This window comes from Pongo pygmaeus, chromosome 18, assembly GCF_028885625.2.
Source record: "Pongo pygmaeus isolate AG05252 chromosome 18, NHGRI_mPonPyg2-v2.0_pri, whole genome shotgun sequence".
NCBI classification, from domain to species: Eukaryota; Metazoa; Chordata; class Mammalia; order Primates; family Hominidae; genus Pongo; species Pongo pygmaeus.
This window is the reverse complement of record NC_072391.2, coordinates 49,541,107-49,567,194: the sequence shown is the minus strand read 5'-3', so window position 1 is coordinate 49,567,194 and position 26,088 is coordinate 49,541,107. Positions and strand designations below refer to the sequence as shown.

At 36.5% G+C, this 26,088-nt stretch overlaps 1 protein-coding gene across 7 annotated transcripts in view; it reads left to right on the top strand.

The window, feature by feature from the left end:
- The window catches only part of TOX3 (TOX high mobility group box family member 3), a 111,709-nt gene that overhangs the window by 76,442 nt on the left and 9,179 nt on the right, over window positions 1-26,088 (top strand). For 4 of the 7 annotated variants that reach the window (XM_054455180.2, XM_054455179.2, XM_063655120.1 and 1 more), the window contains 4 exons: window positions 2,767-2,832; window positions 7,181-7,435; window positions 20,802-21,071; window positions 25,476-25,703. In XM_054455180.2, coding sequence (XP_054311155.2) covers window positions 2,767-2,832; window positions 7,181-7,435; window positions 20,802-21,071; window positions 25,476-25,703 — 819 coding nt within the window. The remainder of the gene's footprint in view (window positions 1-2,766; window positions 2,833-7,180; window positions 7,436-20,801; window positions 21,072-25,475; window positions 25,704-26,088) is intronic. The other 3 variants (XM_063655119.1, XM_063655118.1, XM_054455182.2) reach the window with 1 other exon arrangement.

Below are 26,088 nucleotides of genomic sequence, written 5' to 3'. Positions count from 1 at the left end.
TTTTAAAATAAAACAAATGAGATCAAGCTAGCATTACTAGGTAAGGTAATCAAATGAAAATGCCACCCTTTCATTCTGATTAGTTTAACCACCATGGTAGGGTAGCCAGATTTACCAAATAAAAATACACAGTGCCCAATTAAATTTGAATCTCAGATAAATAAAGAATAGTTCTTTTAATATAAGTATACCCCCAAATAGTGCGTAGGATATACTTATACTAAAGCAAATTTGCTGTTTATTCAATAAATTTAACTGGGTGTCCTGTATATTATCTAACTACCTTGCCACACTGAACTAGGGTCCCAGGTACCTGTGCAGGAGAAAGACAATTGCCTGCAACAAGTCAATATTTAAAGCCCCCTTTGTAGAGGGGCTGTTTTACCCAATACAGAATAGAAACCTTTAGTTCTATTTGAAATGATTTATAACTGTTCCTGCCTGATTGGCAAGTGTTTCCAAATTAAAAGCCATTAATTAAGGCCTTCTATAGATACAAAAGATATGCAAGGAGTGCTTTGTAATTCTAGCTCAGTACTTCAGGTGAGAGCATTTCAAATTACCTGGACCACTGGAGCCACCTGCTTGACTAAACGCCGCGTGGCCTGCTCCGCTCATCAGTGTGCACTGCGGTGCCAGCGTTGTTACTGATTTTTCTCATTTCTCCAGGGCAAATACTAATTAATGGATACAATTCACAGCTGATTAGCTGTAGTTTCTTCAGTAATTACATTCGCATACTAACTGTTCAGAAGAGGATTTCTAACCCAGTTCTTATTTCACTCTAAGCTTAATTTGTTTTTTGAATTGTTTAGGCCTTTAGTTTAATAGCCATTTTATTTTTCTTTGTTGTTTTAGGTGCTATTAGATAATAAGTAAGTTTAATCTTAAAAAAAAATACTCTGTGATAATGAGCTGTTTGCTTTAAATGGATTTCTAATTTCCCAACAAAACCTACATTTAAATAACGTTGAGGTTGAGGCTGTTAGGCGGTTTGGGGGGCCAGGACTGGTGCACGGAATACTCATCTCGAGCCCAGGTTCTCATAAATATCCAAAAGGAACATTTGCATGGAGACCTGAGATTTTAACTCTAGCATCATTCATTCATCAAAAATTTCATGATAGAAAATAAAATACTTAAAATACTTTTTCTTGCATGTATTTAACATTGTAGAAAAACAAGGGAAAATATGTGTGTGAGTGTGTGTGTGCCCATGTGCAGCCATGCACTTGTTTCTGATATCACATGCCTTCAGAGAAACCAGATAAAGGTCTTTCTTAAGCGCCAGTTCATTTTTCCGAAATCCTTATAAAGATATTTACCTAAATGAAGCTGAGTGCTCAGTGAGAGCTTGTCAGATGGCTCATCATATGTGCATTTCGGTGTGTTGGCTGTTGTGGGGTACTCTGGAACCATTAGAGTCTTTCGTATAAATCCTGCTTAGTTCTTGGATCCCTGACATGATAAAGTGTAGCATGTCAATCCTGCTTCTGGTTGCAAGTCCTTCAGAGTCAGGGATTGAGAGCCCCCCAGAAATAAGTGTTAGTTTATTGAGGAAGAGGATTATATGAGTCTTCCATATCTATGTATCTGTCTCCATATTCTATTTATTATCAATATTTATCTGTGTATCTATCTATGTACCTACCCGTTTATCTCCATCCATCCATCTCTCGCTCTCCTTGGGAAAATTGTGTCTTTAAATAATTACTAGCTTTATTTATATTAGAGAATAGATATATACATTTCACCCTTTGGAGAACAAACCTATGTTTTATTTGATGCATTCAAGGAAGGAAATAATACACTTTATAAAAAGGACATTCTTTTACCAGTTAAAAATCATGAAAATAATATAGCTGTAGATTATTATACTCACAGAGACTTCCATATTGCCAGACTGATAACGGAATGTTTAAAGCAACAAAATGTGCCGATTTAGACCATTTGAACCTGAAAATACATTTCTGCCAAAATCCAAGTTTTACATTTTGATAACAGGTCCCTAGAAGTAAAGAGCTTAAGTCTGAAATGCTGATACGGCCTTATTTGTGATGATATGAATGGCCCATTGTGTTAGGGAATGAAATAAAAATTGCTGTGTTCATGAGATCCCGCTTATTTTTAAACCTCTTTGCACTTAATGTTACATTGACAGATTAAATATCACTGTTTTCAGCAGCTCTGATGGATATAGATATCGCTTTAAGCTCTGTTTGGAGATTTTAAAAATATTCTTTAGTCTTATAATTTATTTATATTCATGCCACACCCCATTCACTAGAAAATAGAATTTGAGTCCTGGGAATTGAATTTTATTCCCTTTAATTCACATTTTAACCTACCCACACTTGTGACATCTGTTCTTGAAAACTAAGCTATAAAATCCTTACGTGCTTTTAAAATGTGTCAAGGTGATTTTCTTGGAAACTCTTTTCCCTCTCACCTCTCACAAATGCCAGGTCAATAAGCAACACACACTGGTGACCAGTTGGCTTAATGTTTGTAATCCTCTCCCTTCACAGTTAGTCTTGATGAGAAACAAAACTATTTTATAGAATTATTGAGTTAGCTTAACTCTGTGCTTTATTTTCTGAGGGAACTAGCTGACAGTATAGCATAGTGCCTTGAAACCTTTGTCATGTTTTGCATTTGGGCTGATAAAACTCTCTTTTATTTAGCAACACCAGCATTCTTTCCAAATCACAGCCAGAATGCTTTATTATGCCACATATTAACGTAAAACAATCTGTTTTCTTTCAGTTTGGAAATAATAATAACTATATGAATATGGCTGAGGCGAACAATGCATTCTTCGCTGCCAGTGAGGTAGGTGACTGTCTTAATGTGTTTGTTCCTGTTTTCTGTGTTATTGAGATAATTTAATAGGCTTGAAGGGAAAAACAAAGTATCAAATTTATCTCTCTCTTATGTGGCACAAGGTAACGACTTTGGAGGAGAAATGAGAAAAGCTTATTGGAAAAGAAAACCTGATAAGTCTTTTATCACTTGTCTGTAGACTGTTACTAATGTTAGTAACTTCATACAATCTTTTGATTAAAAAATAATGCAAACAAAAAGTAAATATATAAGAATGTATGTTAAAACACACACACATACAGTGTTGGTATCTAAGCAGGTAAGTGGTCATTTTTTTAGAAACCAGGCTAGAAGTGACTTTTTAATGGAAAATAGTTTAACTTCACATATATCTAGGGATAATTAAGTGTCATTAAGTTGTCATGGTTTGGGAAACTATGCGACAGAAGAATATTATAGTTTCTTGGGGCTTGGGGTGATGTGAAATGAGTGTTGTAATTTGTTGCTAGATCCCCACAGCCCAGTACAATGCCTGGCAGTAGTAGGTGCTCAATAAATATTTATAGAATGAATGAATGAGTGGCTGGCATGCTCCAAGACTTGGTCACAGCTGGGGAAACTGGGTGATGGAATCTAAATGCAGCACCTCATTGTCTCTGGGTCTGTCCTCAGTTTACGGGTGCAGATGAAACAAGCATCGTCTTCTTGCTTCTGTTTTTACTGCATTTCCTATTATTGATTTTGGGCTGCTGTTTGGTCTCATTGGCCTGCCCTCCAGAAAAACCTCAATCTTGATTAGATAAAACATGGTTTCCTAAAAATGGTAGACTGTGTGAGATTTAAGATTTTAGAACAAGAACAAACAGAAGTGAAATTGGCCCAAATGGAACATTTCCTCTTGCAGTTCACGTAATATAAAGTCCTCATTTTCCAGATACATTCAAATACAGGAAACTGAACTAGCTTGACCCCAGAGAATGAAAATAATAGTGGCTTCATAAATGATCTTGGTAAAGGGAGGCAAGTGTTATGAAAGAAATTAACTTTGAGAAATTATTAGAATAAATGGGGAATCAAGAATTAAGGGTATTCCTAGATTAATCCTTTTTGTAGTGACCATCATCTCTCACCAAGAAGACAGCTTAGATAAGGGAATATTGTTTGGCACTGGCTGCTGTGTTGTTTGTGATAATGAACACAAACCCCATCTGTAAGGACAACATGATGTTTCATTCTGTAGGATTTTTTTTCCCTACATTTGAATCAAACATTGATGAAAGCTCTACTGCCAGCAGCTGTTCAGAGACAATTTAATTCCAGCTGTGATAATTCACCGTGTCAGACATTGGCTGTTATATGTTGATACAACAGTTCTCCAGATTTGCATTTTTATCAAAAGGAACAAATGTTTTGAACATTTCAGTACAGATGGTATTTAACCATGTACATACTACTTTAACATGTTCAAGGTAAACGTTGAAAAGTCAATCTCTGTAAAAAATAATCACATAAACTCCAAATGATTAATCTGATATTGGTCAGATGGCACAGTTACCAAAGTCAGTGTGTCTTTTTGTTGTTTTTGTTGTTGTTGATGCCATATATGGTTATTTTTTTATAATCTCAGATATCCAGCATTTTGGATTCCTTTTTTTCTCTAAGGAAAGCTTAATTTTAATATATTATCTGACTTTAAAGGTAGTTTAACATTTTAACAGTTTCTTGGTTATTTCATTGGATTATTATATTAGGTTAGGATATTGTAATATGCTTAATTGAAATTAATTTGTCGTTAAAAAAATTATACCATAGGGACATATTGCATATGACATCTCTCTCTGTTCCTTAACAAAAATAAAAACCTTCCTAATTGTGACTGCTTAGCATAGACATGTTTTATGTTAGTTTTGGAAGTAATCTTATGTAATGATTTCTCTGTACATCTTTTCTTGAACAAAAAATAAAGCCCAAGTAAATGTTAATGCTACATTATAGCATGTGCCTAATTTCCCAGTCACTGCATTGAAAGTAAATTTACTTGGTTTTTTAGCATTTTAATGAGTGTAAACTAATTCAGGAAGTCTTTAGGTTTACATGCTGTAAAGTCTAAATTGTGCCTGAGACCAATTCCCTTCACATGGATATTGTCCTGTAGATAACACTACAGGGACTAGGATACTCTGAGTTTGAAATTCACACATTTGCTTTATGTTTTCTATCTGTGTCATGATTACCCTGACCATTTTTAAAGTACTTTAAATATTTATTGAAATAATATTTCAAGTGTTAATTACAGTGGTAATGAAAACAGCCAAATGCCACATATCAAGAATGAGTGTTTATCCGTATTGTTAATGTGATATGTTAGATTTCATTAAGCAGTAATGGGGTAGCAAATGAGTCACAAATTACAGTTGCATCTGTTACTAGACCACATTAGTGCCAAAATAACGGCAAATGCAACCATAGGGTTATGTTCATTAGCCAACCACGTTTGTGGCCAATTCATCCCTTTGTGTTTGGGAACTAGGGGTTCCACAGTTAGAAACTGACAGCTTTTGGGGTCATTATTAGAATGCATGTGTCGGAAAATCCAATATTTTAGTCTAGCATTCAAATGTATTATTCTGCTATGATGTTTTGCATATATTGAGCCTGCTAAGAACCTCAAGATGTTCAATTGTCCCACCATAGACTGCCATAGCTCGTGACCTCTTTTTTTCTGGTGAGATACAAATAACATTTGACAGGTTCTATATGTAAGAAATGTTTTTTGTTGCTTTTTTTTCTTCAGTTTTTCTTTTCCCTCAAGTGGTCATTACGTTATATCATGATTGATAGCTTGAAGAATGATGATTTTCAGCACTTAATTAGTCCTCTTAACTGATAATAGCAGACTCAAATTATCTTGCACCAGTTCATTCTTTCAAATACTATTAATAATAAATGAACTATAAGTTTGACTCTCTGAGCTAGGAATAAAAAATATGAGTAGTCCCCCAAACCCTCCACCTGACCAAAAAAAAAACCAAAAAAAAACAAAAAAAGAAACAAAAAAAAACCTAGACCTTGCCACTCCCCCAGAACCTCTCGCCAAAAAATTCCCCCCAAAAATGGTTAGTGTGGTTGGGTGGAGCAACACTGATTTATATCACGAGGCCCTATTTTAAAACCCTGCCTTTAAGAATCTCAGTATTGGCTGAGCACGGTGGCTCACTCCTGTATTCCCAGCACTTTGGGAGGCCGACGTGGGTGGATCACAAGGTCAGGAGATCGATACCATCCTGGCTAACACGGTGAAACCCCATCTCTACTAAAAAATTGAAAAATTAGCCGGGTATGGTGGCGGGTGCCTGTAGTCCCAGCTACTAGGGAGGCTGAGGCAGGAGAATGGCATGAATCCGGGAGGCAGAGCCTGCAGTGAGCCGAGATGGCGCCACTGCCCTCCAGCCTGGGCGACAGAGCGAGACTCTGTCTCAAAAAAAAAAAAAAAAAAAAGAATCTCAGTGTCAGTGAAGAAAAACAATGCATTAAGACTTACTTAGGTCTTGAGATATAATACTTGTCTAAGTAAGAGAACAGCATCAAATCTAGTTAGTATTTCTATATCACTATAGCTCTATGCGCTCTAGATCATCTTTAAAAAGTAGAAGACTGGTAGAAAATGTTCAGATAAATACATATTAAAATGTTCATGTAAAAGAAAATAATCCTCTTTGTAGTTTAAATAAAAGCGCTGGCATCTTTTAATATGAACTATGATAATCCTTATATAAAACATTGTATTACACACAGTAACAATTTCCATAGAAGTAGGCATTGCACTTGGGAATATACCAATGAGGAAATTAAAAAAGCAAACCACAAATTTGATATTACTTGTTTTATATGTTGTGGCAGAAAGTAAATATATGTAATGTTCACCTCTGGATTAATGTGTGTGTGGTGTATGTGTGTGTGTGTGTGTGTGCATGCCACAAAATCATCAGCATTTTATAAAGCATGTGGATAGTGTCAGCGGTTTGAGCTGTTTCACTAACATATCAGTAAAGTAGCAATTTGTTATACGCTCCAACTAATAACAAAGACAGATGTTGCTAATTAAGTAGGCATTAAAAAACTGTTAATACTGATACTCCATTAAAACCATATGATAATGAGACTTAAATCTTTAATCAGAATGATCAGCAAAACTTTATGTATGGAAATCTGTGTTTAAGATGTTTTCATTTGAGAAATAAATATTTGGCCTAGATATGTGTGTAGTGTTTTCATGCAATGTCTTTCTCTTTCCCTCCCCGGAGGAATAAGATATAGAAACAGAATATGAAGATATCTATATTTTGTTTCCTTTTAGCAGACATTCCACACACCAAGCCTTGGGGACGAGGAATTCGAAATTCCACCAATCACGCCTCCTCCAGAGTCAGACCCTGCCCTAGGCATGCCGGATGTACTGCTACCCTTTCAAGCCCTCAGTGATCCATTGCCTTCCCAGGGAAGTGAATTCACACCCCAGTTTCCCCCTCAAAGCCTGGACCTCCCTTCCATTACAATCTCAAGAAATCTCGTGGAACAAGATGGCATGCTTCATAGCAGTGGGTTGCATATGGTAGGCACCACATTTATTACTTAAATTATTTTTTATCATTTGCACAGATCATAGTAAAGATCTGAGAGTCCATGTTCTGAAATGTGCTCTTGCCTGTTCCTAGTGGATTGTTCCTAGTGCTATTTACATGCAGGTACTGGATTGCTGCCTGGTATTGAACAAAAGGGTATTGGGTTGGTTGACAGTAACCAAAAAGAGGATGATCCAAAAAGATTCTGTTGATTTAAAATGATTTTTTTTTAAAGTCTAATTCATTGGTTTGGAAGTAGCCAATCTTCCCTTGCTGTTGGTTTAACACAAAGGTGTGTTTGAGTTGAAAGTTTGCCCAGGCAAGATTTTAGAAATGGAAGTCCTTATCAGGTGCCTAGGTCTTTTGAGTTTTTAGTATTATAATGCTTACGATACATGATTTATTCTTACTGCAAATGAAATATCAAACTGAGATACCAAAAAAGGGAAAAAGTATAATTGCTTATAACCAGCAGAGAAAAATATAGAACAAGCGATTGTGTGAAATACACCTAATTGTGTTATTTATTGTCATAAACATCGATTAAGGCACTCCAGAGAGCCAAGATAACTAATGCAATAATTTTGGTTCTATTTTTCTTAGTGTGCAATTATAGTCAGCAATCACTAGAGTAAATCTGCTTAAGTATTTTAAACTCTTCTGCTGGGATTTTTCTTTTTTTTCCATCATTGCATATAATGCATTTGTGTCTATCTAGGTAAGGTACTAAGTAGACATTTTTAAAACAAGATTAATAGTTTATAGAGCTTTTTTTAAAACCCTGATAAAATGAAACAGATGTGTTGGTATAACAAAAAACAAATCCTCTTGCTTGTTTACATATTTCTCTGCACATTAGGACCATGCCAGTGATGTTTATTGGCTACATTGTTAATTCCCCAGATAACAACATGTGATTGCAAAATATGTAGTGGATTAGTGGTGCAAAGATTCAATGTGCTCTCTGAAATATAAGATTACTTTCCCAAATAGGATTGCAGCAACATAATTTTCTTTGCCTGTGATCTTTTGTGTTTGAGCTGAACATCGGGGTTTTTATTTTTTACTTTTTTTTTTTTTTTGTCAAAAGAATTCAGTGAACAGTCAGGAAATAGTCATTAAGTATTCATAAACGTTACTAGACATCACAAATAATTGTTTCCTGGGGACTTTCTTATATTTTTGTACCTTTGACACTGGAATGGAGGGTTCTATTCTCTGTTTTTCTACAGCCAGGCTTGCAATGTTTTGCTTAGAAAAGAATAAAAATAAAATGGGTGTGTTTAGTCACCAAGGGAGCTTGCCAGGGTTCACCGTCATTCATAGTTGCTCAGTGAGGCTCATTTAAGTTGCAGAAATATTTAAATGTATGTTAAAATGTGTACTTTATTAAATTGGTAAATATTTATTAATAATATAAGAATCTGCCTTTAAATTAAACATCTGATGAATTACCTTGCCTTAAAGCTATAAAACTGTTATTGCTGCCATAAAAAAGTGTAAAGGAGGCATTTTGACTATGAAATTTCATTTCATGGTCAATTGAATTTACTATATTGGAAAGAACTAAAGATGGAATCATAAAATAATTATGATGTTCACATACACTTAAAGAACAATGCTTTCACGGACTGGCATTGGGAAAGAGGACTCAATTTTTAATGCTTCTTTTGTAATGTATGGCTAATCACTAAAGCAGTTGAATTATTTCATTGATTTTTAAAAGTATAGGTACTTTAGCTAAGTGCAGGCTGTTGTCATGGTATTTACATGGACCTCATCACATTTATTGGTGCCTTTTTGAAGTTTTGCTGAACCTGAGTGATATTTATTTTGGCTTGAAACAAACTAATCTTGTTGAAAATGCTAGTAGAATTTCACCTTGAAGAAATGTCATGGGATTTTAAATCACAAATGTTGGAAAAAATAAAAAGTACTAGGACAGAATTATGATGAATACAATGTGTCGTTGGCTTTGTTCTATGTACTACCTGACATGTTCACCTATAAACTTGAATTCAGAATCGCCAGAGGCATGGTTAAAAATTGGTTATGTCAGGGTTCTTCTATATCTCCCTCCGGGTACTGAGTTGGCTGGCTACATCATAACACTCCACAGAAGCCTCCTCAGAGATTTCCCTTAGGAAGGTCACCAGAAAAATAATAAATAATACTTCATACATCATGCATTCAGCTTCCCAGTGTGTGTTGGATATTTCATACCTTATGCAAGTAAGAAGTTTTATTATCCAAATGAATATGGCTGTCTGTTAAGGACTGCTATGGTGAATTAAGACTATCATATAAGAAGAAAAGCCAGCTTGTTGATGTATTGAACCAGCTTTTCTTCAGAGCTTCATCAGTTTTCCTTTAGAAAGAGTGACAGTTTGTCACATTACTGATTAGCTGCATTATTGTTGGCAACAAGCACAACATGTTTATCTTCGTTAAATTTATGCCATTATATTTAAAAACAGAAGGCAGGAACATAAAAGGGGGATTAAAAAGAGTCCAGTGATTAGCATTCACATTTCAAAATATGCAAATAATGCCCCAGTATTCAAAAGCGAATTGCTGAAAAATTGAATGTCGATGCATTTGTGACTTCAAAGAACAACCTTGATTTGCTTGTCGTGAATACGTGTATTTTAAAACAGGATGTGGTTGGCAAGTCAAAATCAACATTATATTTTGGTTAAAAATTTGTTACCTCTAAGTGTTATTGTCAGTTCAGATGATCATCTGGAAATTGCTTTAATCCACAAAAGATTGCAATTCTAAAAATCTACAATGTGCGTTCCAAAGGGTTGTGTTTTTTTTTTTTTAACACTTCTCTATAATCTGCCCAGCCTGCTGAGTAGCATTGACATCAGTAGTACATCAATTTCAGAAAGTGGATTATTTTTACTAGACAGCTATTGTGACATATTGGGTCAGTCATAAATGAAAGATATTCATGCAAGCATGCAATACTTGTAATGAAGTCTCACTCTGACCTTCTGTATGATTGATTCTGTAATTTAGTTTTCTCAGGCAGTGCCTGAAATGAAATGAAATCATGTTGAACAAGTTTTGAATACCCACAGTGCACCAGGAGAAGAAAAATCTGCAGCCCTAGAGGCTTGAGAGAGAGCAGATGAACGATTTATCTCTATGCTATTATAGCCTTTGCCAGCATTCAACATTTCTTTTTTTTTTTCTTATTTGGCTTAAGTACTTAATTCTGCAGGTAGCTGTAAATGGGAAAATAAAATGCTGTTCAGATTTAAAATGACAGGACAGGAGTATGTGCAGGGGACTGATAAAATATCTTGAATAGAACTGACCTTTCATGTAGCTGAAAGTTACTGGGGGATTCATCCTCATAATTACCATATAGATTATTTTTATTTCTTTCCTGCAATGAAACATTTCAGAGAGCAGTAGTGCTGATTGAATGAAAATTGAACTTGTTAACATTCTTTTCAGCTTAGCCTGTTGTACATAACAGAAGGTTAGCTTTGATGAATTTCAAAATTCTCTTTGATATCTAAGAAACAGACAGTAAAATAATTGTCTCTGGTCTGTTATTTTGTATGCCCCCCAAAAGAGAATTTATAAAACACACTGATAATTCACATACTTTTCTTCATATATTATATTTCCATGTTTAGAGGACTGGCATTTTCTGTTTGATATTACCTTGGATTTAATTGTGATCACACATATTTATAGAGAATGCTATAGTGGTGCTCTAGCAATATCAAACGGAGTATTAGAAAATTGAAAAAGATGGAAGTAAGGAAAGTATTTGAGTATGGTAGTATTCGTACCTGTTAAAGGGAAGAGAAAAGGAGAGGAAAAGGTCCTATAGGAGACACTTATGCAGAGAAGAAAATTATGAGCTTTTAAAATATTCATAAGACTCAAGTCATAATCCAGACAGATATCATTTTTGATAGAAAAATGGCAATTTATCAAAATGTTACATCTAAAATTACCAGGCTTATTTTAGAAGTTTTTATACCATCATTTGGCATGGCTGTAATTTTGAAGTTGAATTATTATATTTGTTTTTAAGAAAATGACTTTCATGCCATTTTTATACTTAAAAAAATCTTACGTTAAGAAAAATAGCAGACTTTCAATTAATACATTTTTAGCAATGTTGCTTAATGTGTTACAGATAAAGCAGTTATTTCATGGGTCATTAATGTGTTTAATGCATGGAACGTTCTATTAAAACAAGCCCTTATTATTGTTATGAACGCATTCATTGCCATTGTCAATAGAGGCTGGGGAGCTAAAGTCCACAGGATGATGACTATTTAGCCATGGGGGGGACAAGCAATTTCTCATACAAATTGAATGCTTACAAATTTATCATACAGATTGAATAACTTTGGTCAAGTTATGGTCAAAAACTATTTTATTATAAATTAACAATATAAAAGTCACAACTTACCTAGGCAAAAATACACATTGAATGGAATAAGACCTATCTGCGTGAAGTCTAAATTATAAAACTGAAACCATATATTAACCTTCAATGAATATTTACTGAGCACCTACTAAGTGCTGTATATTGTTTGTTGTTTTTTTTTTTTTTTAATTTTACATAGTTTTTAGAGAGAGGATCTCACTCTGTCACTCAGGCTGAGGTGCAGTGGTATGATCATAGCTCATTGCAGTCTCGAACTCCCGTGTTCAAGCGATCCTCAGCTTCTCGAGTAGTTGGGACTACAGGTGTGTGCCACCATGTCCAGCTAGTTTTTAAAATTTTTATAGAGACAGGGCCTTGCTGTCAGTTGCCCAGGCTGGTCTTGAATTCCTGGCTTCCAGCTGTTCTCCTGTCTTGGCCTCCCAAATTGCTGTGATTAGAAGCATGAGCCACTGCACCTGGCCTGTTTTTAATCATTAGAGCTTGATTATACTGTTTGTGAAATTGTTTTGTGTTTCTTTTTTTTTTTTTTTTGACTACCAGTGTACCCTCAATGAATTATAGAGATTCAATCTGACTGCTGCCTGAAAGCTTATTGTCAAAAGCCAACTTTAATTTAGTTGTTACTATACCTTGATAATTGTCTGCCAAAAATACGCAGGCCACAGACACTTTTACAAGCTGCCTTCTTTGTAGAGCCTTGTACCACACTGAGCTTAAAATAAATATTCTTTATTCTTGGCCTGTGCATACTACTGACTCTGAACAGATAGGAATTGTCTTTAGGGCTGAGTTAACTTGAGGGTCATCTGTCAAAGTAGGACTGTGTTTCAAACTTCTGCTAAACCTAATTAGCCCTTGTGCAGTGTGATACATGATTATTGTTTGGTTTATAACATTTAAAGGAAAGTGTTATGAGAAGGCTGGCTGTGGTTTATTTCCCTGTATCTTCTTTTTAACCTAGATCATCTACAGTTAAGTATTGTAGTACTTAGTGATGGTTCAGAGACAGCAAAGACACCCTTTTACAGCACTTAGATTCCCACATAAGACTGACACGATGGCTCAAATATTTTTTGGAGAGGTGAGAGTTACTCTGTATACCATTACCCCTGTTCCTTTTATTCACAGCCCTTGTCGTCCTTTGCAATGGTTTCCTTTGCTTGCTTCCCATCTGTCTCCTCCCTACCAGAATAGAAGCTCCAGGAAGGCAAGTGCTCCTTGGGTCTGTTTGGTGTCATCTCTGGGCCTGGAATATACTTGGCTTTCAATAAATATTTCATTTGTTCAACATATAAATGAATAAAAGGACAATGAAAGGATATTTGCTTGTTATTAAGAGCATACTTAGACTGCTAAGTTAAAATGGAAGGGAGGGGGCTTGAAGTATCAACAGCTATAAAAGTGGAATTGCTCTTTAAAATTTTAACTTAGGACTGAATAAAATAAGCATGGAGCTGTCCCTTTGGTAAAACAAAGGCAGTTACAGGGTACATGAGTAAACTACCATTAAGTGTTCATAATAAACTCTTGAAAATTTTATTTTGCCAAGAAACTATTAATTAACTTTAGGGAACACTGTTTTTTACAAAACTTTCATGGGTAGGTATGTCTGATTACAACCCTGAGAGTAGTTATTAAGTAAAAATGATCTATTTCAGTGCAGATATTTTGATGAATATAAAGGTGGTGGTATGCAGGTCTGTAATTATCATTGGTATGCCTTTGGCATGACTATGTCAGGGTCCATTGGAGTTACAAAAGTAGTAGCTATGCATAACTATTTGATCGTTGTTAATCTGGAAATAAAATTTTAACATTGCTATAAGACATAACTAAATAATTGAACATAAAATTACTGGCCTGCATTTCCTATTTGCAGTTAACTCTGATATTTATGAATACAAAGTAATTTTTATTGCTGATAATTGTTTAATCTCTTCATTTCTCAAGAAATATTGATTACAAACTGGCACAGTGAAAATATATTTAGTCACACTCTAATATATTTGGGTTAGTTGCTTCTTAATCGGATGTTATGCTCTATTTTGAAAACCTAATATTGGATCGTTATGGAGAATATTTATGTGTAAGTATAGATAGAAGATGCATTAAACACATTTGCATATTAGAATTTAAAAAATTTTTAATGATGAAATCAACCCAAGTGTAAGTGCCATTGTAATAAGTATAAACAGATAATATAGAATAATAATGTATAATATTTACAATAAAATGTCAGGGTGAAAGCTTATATCTTAGATTTGCAAAAAGAAACAAAACAAAGCAAGACCATAGTATGTATAACTATGTACTACTAAGTGTGCAGCACAAAGATAAATGTAGCACTGCTCCAGGCCTGAAAAAATGAGTGAAAAGGATTTAAATATGTAGAGTTTTCTCATTTAAGGAAATTAGAGCAAGTTTTATCCATTCTCTTCTCATATCCTGCTACACTAAGACATATCTTCATATGAAGTACAAACATGATATTATAACATAGTGACTTACACAGTATGGAAGTTTTTCACCTTTCAATTCTCTTTTAATCTTGATTAAGTCCAGGAGAAAGACTCAGTTTGGGGCTAATTAAGTCTTTCACACCTTTCTTTTAGCCTTCTTAAGTTAAAGAAAGCGGAACTCAGGCCCAGAGCCTTAGGCAGGCCCCAGTATCCACACTGGCTATAACAGTATTATTTTCTTTTCCTGGTGTTTATTTGGCATTCCATTGGCCATGAGTGATTTTAATTTTTCATTTGTGTTAGTGATCTAAAGTTTCCTTATTAATATAATATTATTCAGATTTTAACCGTTCACTCAAATGATTAATGTTCAATAATAGACTGGGTTTCAGGCAATTTAAGAAAATGAGGGATTGCTACCCAAAATATCCATTCATTGGATTTTTCCTGTTTAAAAAAGACAAAGAGGCTCTTTCATCAGGTGGAGAGAGAGGCGAGCCTCCGCCAGGCACCCCCTACCCCCACCAAGACATACAGAAACCAGAAGGCTTTGTTGAACACCACAGGCATGAATCATATAGGCCAATAGATAGAAGGCAGTGCCCCTCCTATTAGCGAGAGCATTTTATGAGATCCATGGCCCACCCATTCTGAGTGACCTTCTGGGACTGCAAATATTAATCTTTGGGTATTCTTCGAAACACAGATTGAGGTGGCAGGCTATACATTTATATTTAAACTAAATAGAAATGTCCGCAATTGATTTAGATGGGTTGGTTGTCCATGAGGTATGGTCAGTTAATATTTATTGCAATGAATAGTCCCACTAGATATACACCATGCTTTAAACTTTCAATGGCAGCCTTCTACACTGTGAATATAATCCAGACTTCCTGGCCCAGACAATAAACCTTGTCACTTTATGGCCATGACTTGCCATTCCAGCCTCACAGCCAGCTGTGCTCTTCCTGGCCCAGTCACACTGGACTGTCATTTCCTTATCGGTAGTATGTTTGCCCATGCCCCAGGTTTGGGTACATGTTCATCTCTGTCTGGGATGCCCTGGCTTGGTTAGCTTCTACTTCCCTTTATACCTCAGCATAGTAGGTCACCTCTTCAGGGAAACATCCCATGATTTCCCCACCTTACACAATGAGACCAGTCTCTCTAAGCCTATTGCATTTCACCCTTTACCTTGCCTACCCTGCACCCAGCTTTCCTGTCCACCTTTTCATTTCTCAAGCATGTCAAGATCTCTCCCACTTCAGACCTTGCACATGCTGTTCCCTCTGCATGAGACATGCTTTTCCCTTCACTTCACAGTTGGCTTCTCCTCATCCTTCAGCATCAGCTCAAATACTATCTTTTTTGAGAGGCCTTTCCTATTGACCCAATCAAATGTAGCCATCCTTTCCCAATAACTCTTTTTTGTATAACCTATTTATTTTCTTCCCAATATTTATCACAGTTGGAATCTTGTTTATGTGGATGCTTTCTATTTTTAGGAACAGAACATAAGCTTTGTACGTTCACTACCTGCCTCCCCCAAGAAGATGATTTTTATGATATTTGTCTAATACAGTAATTTGCAAATGAAGGGGATTTTGACATTTGCCCATGTCTGGATACATTTTGGTTGTCACAACCTGGTAGGGGAGGGGCAGCTACTGGTATCTAGTGGGAGAGGCCAGAGATGCTGCTAGATATTCTATAATGTACAGAATGCCCCTCCCCCAACAAAGGATCATCCAGACCCAAATGTCAGTACCACTCAGGTTGAGAAACTCTTATCTAATATCGCCAATTAGAAGACAAAATGAGACAAGGAAGAAAGAATGAGTTTTTCCCAAATACTGACAAATTTAGGAAACTATATAAAGGAACATTACATATAAAATGTAATTGTGAAAGGAGTTGAGAAAGCTACCAGCATTCAGCTCTTATTGTTGGTTATGATAGTGGGCAATCTCTTAGAACCCAATAGCTGCTTTGCCTTTAAATGATCACTGGTAAATATTTCAGGACTTAATTTTTGTAAGTGAGAAGTAATATTAACAAAAGCACATTAAATTTCTCTGGGCTATATTCATAGTTATACATTTCCTTACTGTGTCATTACTACTGGGAAAAATTGTGAGCAATTTTGGTGGGAGTATATAAAAATTATTCTGGCCTACATTATGTTGTAGTAAATTTGTTCATCCATTCAGGATTTTGTTTAATGTGTAAAATGATCACATGGTAATTTCCTGGTTCTCAAAGATAGAAGGTTTGATATATTGCCTTCTCTGGCCTGATACGTAGTAGGGGCTCAATAAATACTTTTATACTGAGTTGACATCTTTCTCTTTTTATGTGTTAGTCCTAAGATCAAGGGTAACATCTTTTAAAGGTTACTTTTATGGAAAATGATTGGAGCTGTTGAGGATCCTCAAGTTCCCCAAGGCAGTTGTTAATAATTGGTGGCCTTAAAGGAGCTTGAATTTCCAAAGAGACACTTTAGCCATTCATCGTCTTATACTATAATCTTCACTCATAGGAAGTGATTACGGGATAACTGTGAACCGTGGTGAGTGGTAGCACATTTTGATGCATCAATTATGTGGGTCAGAGGTTACTTTAAAAATAATCTAGAGGCCCTTGGTATCTTGTCCGTGGGAGATGGCATCTTTTTGGATCTGAAGACTATGTGGATGACTCTAAGTTTTGGCAAGGCCTTGGCCCCACCGCCAGTACTCTTCAGGAGTGGTTTCCATACTGTCACCCTGCAAAAGAACCTTGTTTTTTTTTTTTTTTTTTTTTTTTTTTTGTAATGAAATATTATGAGGAACCTCAATTTATAAAACAAATGGAAATGGAGTTGATTTTGTTAAAGGGAGATGATGGCAGTGGAGATCCCAGTGTCTCATTCATCTCTCTCTGCCAGGCAGGACACGCCTCCACCATGAAGATACCATGGCTCTCTAGGGCCCAGGTTTTCTGTCAAGCATTCACTAGCTAGCTTGAGGGCCTGGGGAATCATTCTTATCTGTCTAAGAATGAGTATAGTACTAGTATCTAATGCAGAAAGCAATCTAGGGGATTAAATTAGAAAGTGCATATTAAGCTTAGCACAAATGCTGGCGCATAGTAATAAACACACAGTAAAACTTCCTTTTTAGTACAGTGAACCTTGGCTGTCTATCAACAGGAGCTCCCCAGCAACAAGATCCATAATAAAGGCATAAATTGCAGATGGAATTCAGGAAGGGCTGACGAAGCCAAGGAGACATGCTTGTGTTTGGCCATGAAAGCCATCTGAAAAATGCTCTAGGTGTGGGGTGAGTCAATCGAGCACCTATATGTGCAGATTTTCACAGGCATTGAAGCGAAGAGAGCAAAGTAACTCTCTGCTAATGAGAAAACTGCATAAATCAGATGATCACATTTCATGGCCATACCAGTTAACTAATTTAGTATTATACAGTCAGAATTAAAATACTTCACTTAAATGTGCCCTGGAATTTGCCTGTAGATGCTTTAAAACATCTAGATTTAAATAAGATGGAAAGATTTTTAAAAAGCATTCTGGGCCAGGCGCGGGCATGCCTGTAATCCCAGCACTTTGGGAGGCCGAGGCTGGCAGATCACTTGAGGTCAGGAGTTCGAGACAAGCCTGACCAACATGGTGAAACCCCGTCTCTACTAAAAATACAAAAATTAGCTGGGTATGGTGGTGTGTGCCTGTAATTTCAGCTACTCAGGAGGCTAAGGAAGGAGAATCACTTGAACCTGGGAGGTGGAGGTTGCAGTAAGCCGAGATGGCACCACTGCACTCAAGCCTGGGCAACAGAGCGAGACTCCATCTAAAGAAAAAAAAAAGCATTCTGAAAGACATATATGAAGAAGAAAATTTAGAATAAGTTAGATGGCATAACTACCAGTAGTTTGGGGGTGGAAGTTATGTCAGTGAGCAGTGGTTACACTTCAAGAGAACATGGAAGACTGAACAGATAGTTCAGATTTTCTAGGAGAAATGAGCAAATGTGGTAGAATTCCAATAAAAAAAGATAATTGGGATGAACAGATAACATAAAATCCACACAATCTGCAGAAAGACACCTGCAAGTAGAACGTAATATTGTAGGAACAACGAAGGAGAACATTGCCGGTGATATAAGGGAGAGTGGTGTTCTGATATTTGTGACACTTTCCTCCAGGATTTCACAGTAATTATTCAGAAATTATTAAGAAATGGGAAATGTATGTATTTAATATTCTAACACTTGTTAACGGACTCTTTTAACCACTTGCATTATCTTCCTTTTTTTCTGATTAAAGTGTTTTAGTTTCTGTTTGCTTTTTTTTTCCATTTCTTTTTTTTTATTATTATACTTTAAGTTTTAGGGTACATGTGCACAATGTGCAGATTTGTTACATATGTATACATGTGCCATGTTGGTGTGCTGCACCCATTAACTCGTCATTTAGCATTAGGTGTATCTCCTAATGCTATCCCTCCCCCCTCCCCCCACCCCACAACAATGGCAAAGACTTGGAACCAACCCAAATGTCCAACAACGATAGACTGGATTAAGAAAATGTGGCACATATACACCATGGAATACTATGCAGCCATAAAAAATGAAGAGTTCATGTCCTTTGTAGGGACATGGATGAAACTGGAAACCATCATTCTCAGCAAACTATCGCAAGGACAAAAAACCAAACACCGCATGTTCTCACTCATAGGTGGGAATTGAACAATGTTTACTTTTGTATTGTGGTCACAGCTTATCAAAACGGCATACACATGTACATAGAAAAAGTTGAAACTCTCCCCTCCTTTCCCCTCCCATTCTACCCCTTATAATGTAACCATTGTTAATGTTAGGATACACTTTTTTTTTTTTCCCAAAGAAAACAAGGCTGTCCTGTATAGTTATTTTTTAACTTGCCTTTTATGTACTGTATCTTGGGTAGGTTAGTGGTTCTCAACTGGGAGTGGTTTTGCCCCACCTGGGGCAAAGTCTGGAGACATTTTTCATTGTCATGACTGGTACGGGGAGGGACGTTGTTAGCATCTAGTGGGAAAAGGCTGGGGATGCATCTGAGTACCTACAATATGCAGGACAAGCCCCTACAATAAAAATTATCTGGTCCAAAATGTCAAGAGAGCTGAAATTGAGAAACTCTGCCCTAGGTCAATGCACATAAATCTAATTCATTATTTTTAAAAGCTTCATAACACTTTGACGTATGGGTAGGCCATAATTTATTCAGCTAGTTTTCTTTGATAGATCTTCTTATTGAGTGGCATTTATATATTTAATATGAAGAAACCAAATGCTCCAATTTAGTTATTTACAATTCATTCTGCTTCTTTAAAGAGCAAAAATAAGCCTTATCAGAAGGACTCAAAAAAGGAACAGTTAAGAATTCATAGGCTTGTGTATAAAATTAGATTCTGGGTCGCTGTGAGTCAAGAGAATTTGGTTTCAGCAAAATCACAGACTCACTCCAAATGACATGTCTTAAAGTAAGTCATTTGAAAAACATGTCTTCATTTTTTGATTCTTTGGAATTAAAAAAAATAGAGAATAAGCAGTAACAACTATAAGACCTTTCTGTATGACTACCAACAACAGAGAAAGCTACATTTGAAGTAACTGCAATAAGTTTCAGAAAAAGCTATTTCTGATGATCTCCACCATCTTTTTATACGTATTTATGAAAAAATTCATTAGTACATTAAATCATGATGGATTGAACAAAAGAAAACAAAGTAGGTTTAAGTGAAAAAAGTTATATCCAATCCAAAAGACATTGAACGACTTCCAGATGCCGCTGACAATGTAATTCAGAATCGGAATGACCGTCTGGTTAACCACAGAGGATTTCACAGAAAGGGTGCCCTAAAGCAAACAGATGTTTGCTCTGTGAAACTAAAGCTCTGTGCTTTGCTGGCCCATCCTCTGCATGTCCTGTGCATTTCTGGGAGAATAAAATGAAGAATGGCTTCGCCTTCTCTCATAACAGCTACGTGTGTGGGAAGGATGGTAAACTAATGGATGAGCCTGAATGGGTGCGGTCTCTGCTTCAGCCCTTTCCCTGCCACCAGTTTACTCAATAAGAAACAAGAGCTGAAAGATTATATTTAGTTTTGCTAATGTCCTTTCTTCTTTCTTCCGTCCCTCCCTCCCTCCTTCCATCCTTCCTTCCTTCCTTCCTTCCTTCCTTCCTTCCTTCCACATCCAGTGACAGTTCTATAATGAAATATTCTGTGCCGGATATTTGGATTTTGTGCTTGTCACCTTTCAACTTCTTGGCATGGGTCCTTATATTTAATAAATGAACGGAGACCATCATCCTGCAATAGGTCAGACCTATCGACATTGCAACAGTTCAAACCTATCTAAGGAGATGCTAACCTGATAAGTTCACTGATATCTGGAAAAACTGAAATCTTTTCCCCCTTCATTGCTGCCTTTCTAGGATCAGAGCCACACACAAGTGTCCCAGTACCGGCAGGATCCCTCCCTGATCATGCGGTCCATTGTCCACATGACCGATGCTGCGCGTTCTGGGATCATGCCTCCTGCCCAGCTCACCACCATCAACCAGTCTCAGCTCAGCGCCCAGTTGGGGTTGAATTTGGGAGGTGCCAGTATGCCTCACACATCTCCTTCACCTCCAGCAAGCAAATCGGCCACTCCCTCCCCTTCCAGCTCCATCAATGAAGAGGATGCTGATGAAGCCAACAGAGTAAGTTAGAACTGCCTTAGTGTGTAACCTGCCAGAGAATATGGGATTACCCCATGCTGTTTGAATTTCATTCATGGTGTTACCTTGTTTTTCTTCATGGATTTGGAGTGCCATTTAAATGTATGATGGTTTGCTGTTTTTCTTCACTCTTTCGTTTATTTTCTATAGAAAGTATATTGGACTGGAAATTGAGAGATCTGGTTTCTCCTACTATAGCTGTAAGGCATTGGACATGTTATTTAATTCTTGTAGGCCCAATTTTTCTAATCTGCAAAAGGAGGGCTTGGACTCCCTGCTACAAATTTCCAGAAATTCTAGACATTCCAGAAATTCTAAACTGCTCTGGTTCTAAGTTAATGTCCATGTGAGCAAGTTTCATCCAGTGTGTTGGTCAAGCTGCTGCCACATTTGACAGCCTTGCAGCTTCAGTGATGTTTATCGCTGAGTTCATTCTCATCATCTTACGTTTTTGCCTTTGTCATGGGAAATGTATAATTTTAAATGATACAAAGTTTGAAATAAAAACTGTGTTCCAGTATGACTTTTCCAAATGCTTAGGATAATGAAAAAGAGTACTGCAATAGTACATAATTACTCATTAGTCACTCATTAATTATGTGCTGTATACCTACTCTGTGCTTGGCATTTTGTTTGGTTCTTGTGATACAAAGATTTATAAGAGAATTACTGCTCATGAGATTCCCCATTGGGGATGAATAGCAATGTTTAAAACTAGCCCCAGATGTGATTAGTGATATAATTTATGTATCTGGTGTGCTGAGATTCTAATTGATTCTGCTTGGGAGAGTGATTTGAGGAAGACTTTACTGAGAAAGTGATATTTGAATTAGGTCTAAGTGGATGAATAAAAGTCTGTGAGGCAGAAGACAGAGGCCAGCATTTTGGTGGGGGGCTAGTGAGGAACAGTGGAAGTACATGCTATTTATGGGTATAGTGAAGTTTGATATGGGGGAAGAGAGAAATAGAGGTTGAAGAATGAAAAGGCTTAAATGTGGTGGTCTTTCTTCTGTTGGTAGCTGAGAGCTGATTAATTATTTGCATCGAGGAATGGCATAAGTAATTTATGCTTTAGAGAGACAACTTTGGCTATATATAGAATGCCTTATAAAGGGAGGGACCAAAGAAAAGGAAATTAATTAGAAGACTCTTTTGTTATGTTTCCTTTCATCAAGGGAGGGAATGGACAGGATGTACCAGATTAGCAGGCATTTTAGGAGTGAGAATCATAAAGATTTTAAGGAATTGGTGATCCACTGGAATTTGAAGAAGAGACAAATTGAGTTTTAGTTTGAGAGGAGCAACCCACAAAGAGAGGAGTGTTCTCCCCCATGGGGAACATGAGAGTTTGGGATGTTAGAGTTGAATTTGAGGTGCTTACATTGGAGTCTAGAACTCAGTTCATGGGAACTGGAACTATAGATTTTGGGACCATCAGCACATGGATGAGAAGATGTGAAAGTAATCAGGACTTCTCAGAGAGGATAAGGAGCAAGTCAAGGACAGAACCCTGAGCATCATCTATTTCTAAGTAGCAAAAGGAAGAAGAGGAGCTAGAGAAGATTAAGAGTGATGAGGAACAGAGGAGGGAGGTTCAAGTGATGCTGCAGAAATCGAAGGGGTTTCAAGATGAAGGGTTTATTCTATCACATCATGTTAGCACCCCCATTGGGCCCAGGAATGGTAAATGCACTGACAGTCTTCTCACATTCACAGAACTTCAGTCCAGAGGATTGAGACGTAATGGTTAAAGACTCTTGAGGGATATGATCAGATGGGGTTAGGTAACAGCTTAGCCATTACAGTTCAGAGGGATTCCTTTCCCTCCAATAACATGTCCGCCGATCCTCATACTTGGCGCTGTACCAAACTGAAATTGTCATGTCTTAAAGAGGACCTCTTATGGGACTCCTAGCTTGCTCCATTTTAAGCGAGGGTCGAGGTTTTGTGTAAAGACAATACAGCCAATGTATCTTCGTTGAACCTTAGCTGAGAAAGGAAGATTAAAACTATCATTGATTATGTCTCTTTGAGGTAAAGCTTTTTCTCCAGCTTTCTGTCTCAACCCTTTTAAGTAAATGACACAAAAATTTCCTTAGGAGAATTAATTCTGAATTTTTATTTAAATCGTGAGACTCCACATTTCTGGTTTATTCTTTAAAAGTAATAATGATTAGGGCACATCATGGTTATCCAAGAAAGGCATCAAAGGTGGTCGACATTTAAATATTGTTTTACAGAGAATGAAATTGAACTGCTCTCATTTGGAAAAAAAGCTCCTCTGGAAAGTAATAGCATCTTGCCATCGGTCAGGGTATTGTGGCACTAACAGTGGCAGATTTTCTTCCAGGAGAAGAATATAGTTGTTTGACTCAACTAGAAAAATATGTGTGTAGGGACATGGATAAAATTGGAAATCATCATTCTCAGTAAACTATCGCAAGAACAAAAAATCAAACACCGCATATTCTCACTCATAGGTGGGAATTGAACAATGAGAACACATGGACACAGGAAGGGGAACATCACACTTCGGGGACTGTTGTGGGGTGGGGGGAGGGGGGAGGGATAGCACTGGGAGATATACCTAATGCTAGATGACGAGTTAGTGGGTGCAGCGCACCAGCATGGCACATGTATACATATGTAACTTACCTGCAAATTGCGCACATGTACCATAAAACCTAAAGTATAATAATAATAATAAATAAATAAATAGATAGATAAATAAATAAATAAATAAAAAATAAAAGAAAAATATGTGTCTGTATATAGTTTTTCTTGTTTAAATAATGTTTTTCATTGAAGGAAAACTTGGCTCCAGGTGAAGCTCTAACTGAAAGGCATCTGACTCTCTTGGAAATTCACATTCATTAAGTAGAATTAAACAAGTGTCACTTATTTTGAAAATTTAGAAAAAAGACTATGGGCTCTAGAGAATTATTGAATTAATTGTGTGAGTTATGAAAGATGGCATTTTGGAGGAGAAGTGAGATATGACTTAAAACTATCTGAAGCTTATAAACTACTCAGATAAAGTGTGGATGCTGTTATCACTTAAATAGTGCAAACAATAGGCTCACCTAGAGGTAGGCCAGTGGTTTCTTAACACTTTGAGGGTTCAGAGCTCTCTAAGAAAAGTTCCTTATCAGTTTCCTCCCTAATAATTTTAGTAAATGGTAAAAACTTAGTGAAAGTTCCAAATGACCCTCATTTAGAAAGTAAACAATACTCTAGGAAAATTTGAATTAGAATTCAAGCCATTAAAAGCCAATCTGTTAGTAACTTGAATCTATCTTGGTTGATCTTGCCCAAGGCTGGCTTTAAAACAGATTTTGTCAAACATTGCAGGATTCTTGATGAAGTTAACTGCAAAATTATCTTCGATATTGTAATCTAGGGGAATAAAACAAGGTTTACAAATCATTTCCCTGCTTCTCTGATAAGCATGTTAAATGATCAGTGAACTTAGATGGTGGTAGCTGGTGAGTATGGAGCTTAGTCATCTTTAAATTGGGAAACTCTACCCATATCCGTTTATGGTTCTGATCTCTCAGAGTTCATATGGTCAATGTATGTGAGTCTCTATGGAGTATTCTTGTGAGCAGGGTTACTTGCCATAAATAACAAACATCTTCTTTTTAGTCTTCTTAGTGATTTTTAAGTATCAACTATTGCTCTTTTTTTTACACGTTTTTAATTTTATGGAGAGTATCAATTTCCCTTTTATCTCCACTTAAAGTAGTTTTGACATTTTTACATTTGCTGTTAATCTTTAGAAAATTATTGTTATTTTAGAAAATAAAGATGACCTTTTCCTAATGCTGCAAGTATAGAAATTGGAGCTAATTTCCATTTGAGTTTCTGGAGAGCCATTACCAAAGTAACATTCTGGTAAAATTAAAAAATCAGCCTCAAAAAAAAAAAATCAATTCAGACAGATCACACATATGGCATGTGACTATGGCTAGGGACCTCGTTTAAAATATTTGAATATGATCAACATCCTGAATATTATTTAGGTTTTACTTCTAAAACCTCTGAAGATATAAAATATTTTGCTGATGTATGTATGTATAGTATAGCATATATATAGCATTGCCTGGTACAGAGTGTTCTGTTTCTCATTATTCATAATTGCTATTTAGAGCATATGTTGTGAATGTATTGAAGATACTTCTGGGTCTCATTAATTGATGTTCTAAATGCTAATCTCTGCTGTCTGGTTAACTCCAAGCAAGTTTACCCCTCTCCTGGTTTTGGTGGTGATTCATCTGTTGATGATGCCTAACAGAACCTTCAAAGAACAATTATGGATCTGAGTTAAGTCTTGTTGCATTCTCTGCAAGTACATTCTAGGCAGTGAATTTTCTTCCTGCTTTGCAGGCCATTGGAGAGAAAAGAGCTGCTCCAGACTCTGGCAAGAAGCCCAAGACTCCAAAGAAAAAGAAAAAGAAAGATCCCAATGAGCCACAGAAGCCAGTGTCAGCATATGCCCTGTTTTTCAGAGACACACAGGCTGCAATTAAAGGTCAAAACCCCAATGCAACTTTTGGAGAGGTCTCAAAAATTGTAGCATCTATGTGGGACAGCCTTGGAGAAGAACAAAAGCAGGTGAGACAAAGACCCATCAAGGCTCCATAAATAAACCTCATGATCATTTAAAATATTCCTCACACCTTTTCCAAGTGCATGTGTTCACTTAATATGATTGCTTCTTTTGAAATCCTTTTCTAAGCAATGGAATTTAAAAACCCAGACATATAAATCTAAACAACTCTCCAGTTATATTGATTTCTCTGTCAGCTTATGGGTGCATGTTCAGAACCCATTCAGAGGAAGGTTGGAAGAAATCCAGGCAGTATCCTGCAAGCATAAACTTTTGATGATAATCTTTTCATTTTAAATAATGTGGAATTTTTTCCCCTTTGTTCAAAAAGGGCACTACAAAGGGATTAAGTCCATCCCGCTTGCCTTTCCATTGATCATCTTTCTGAAC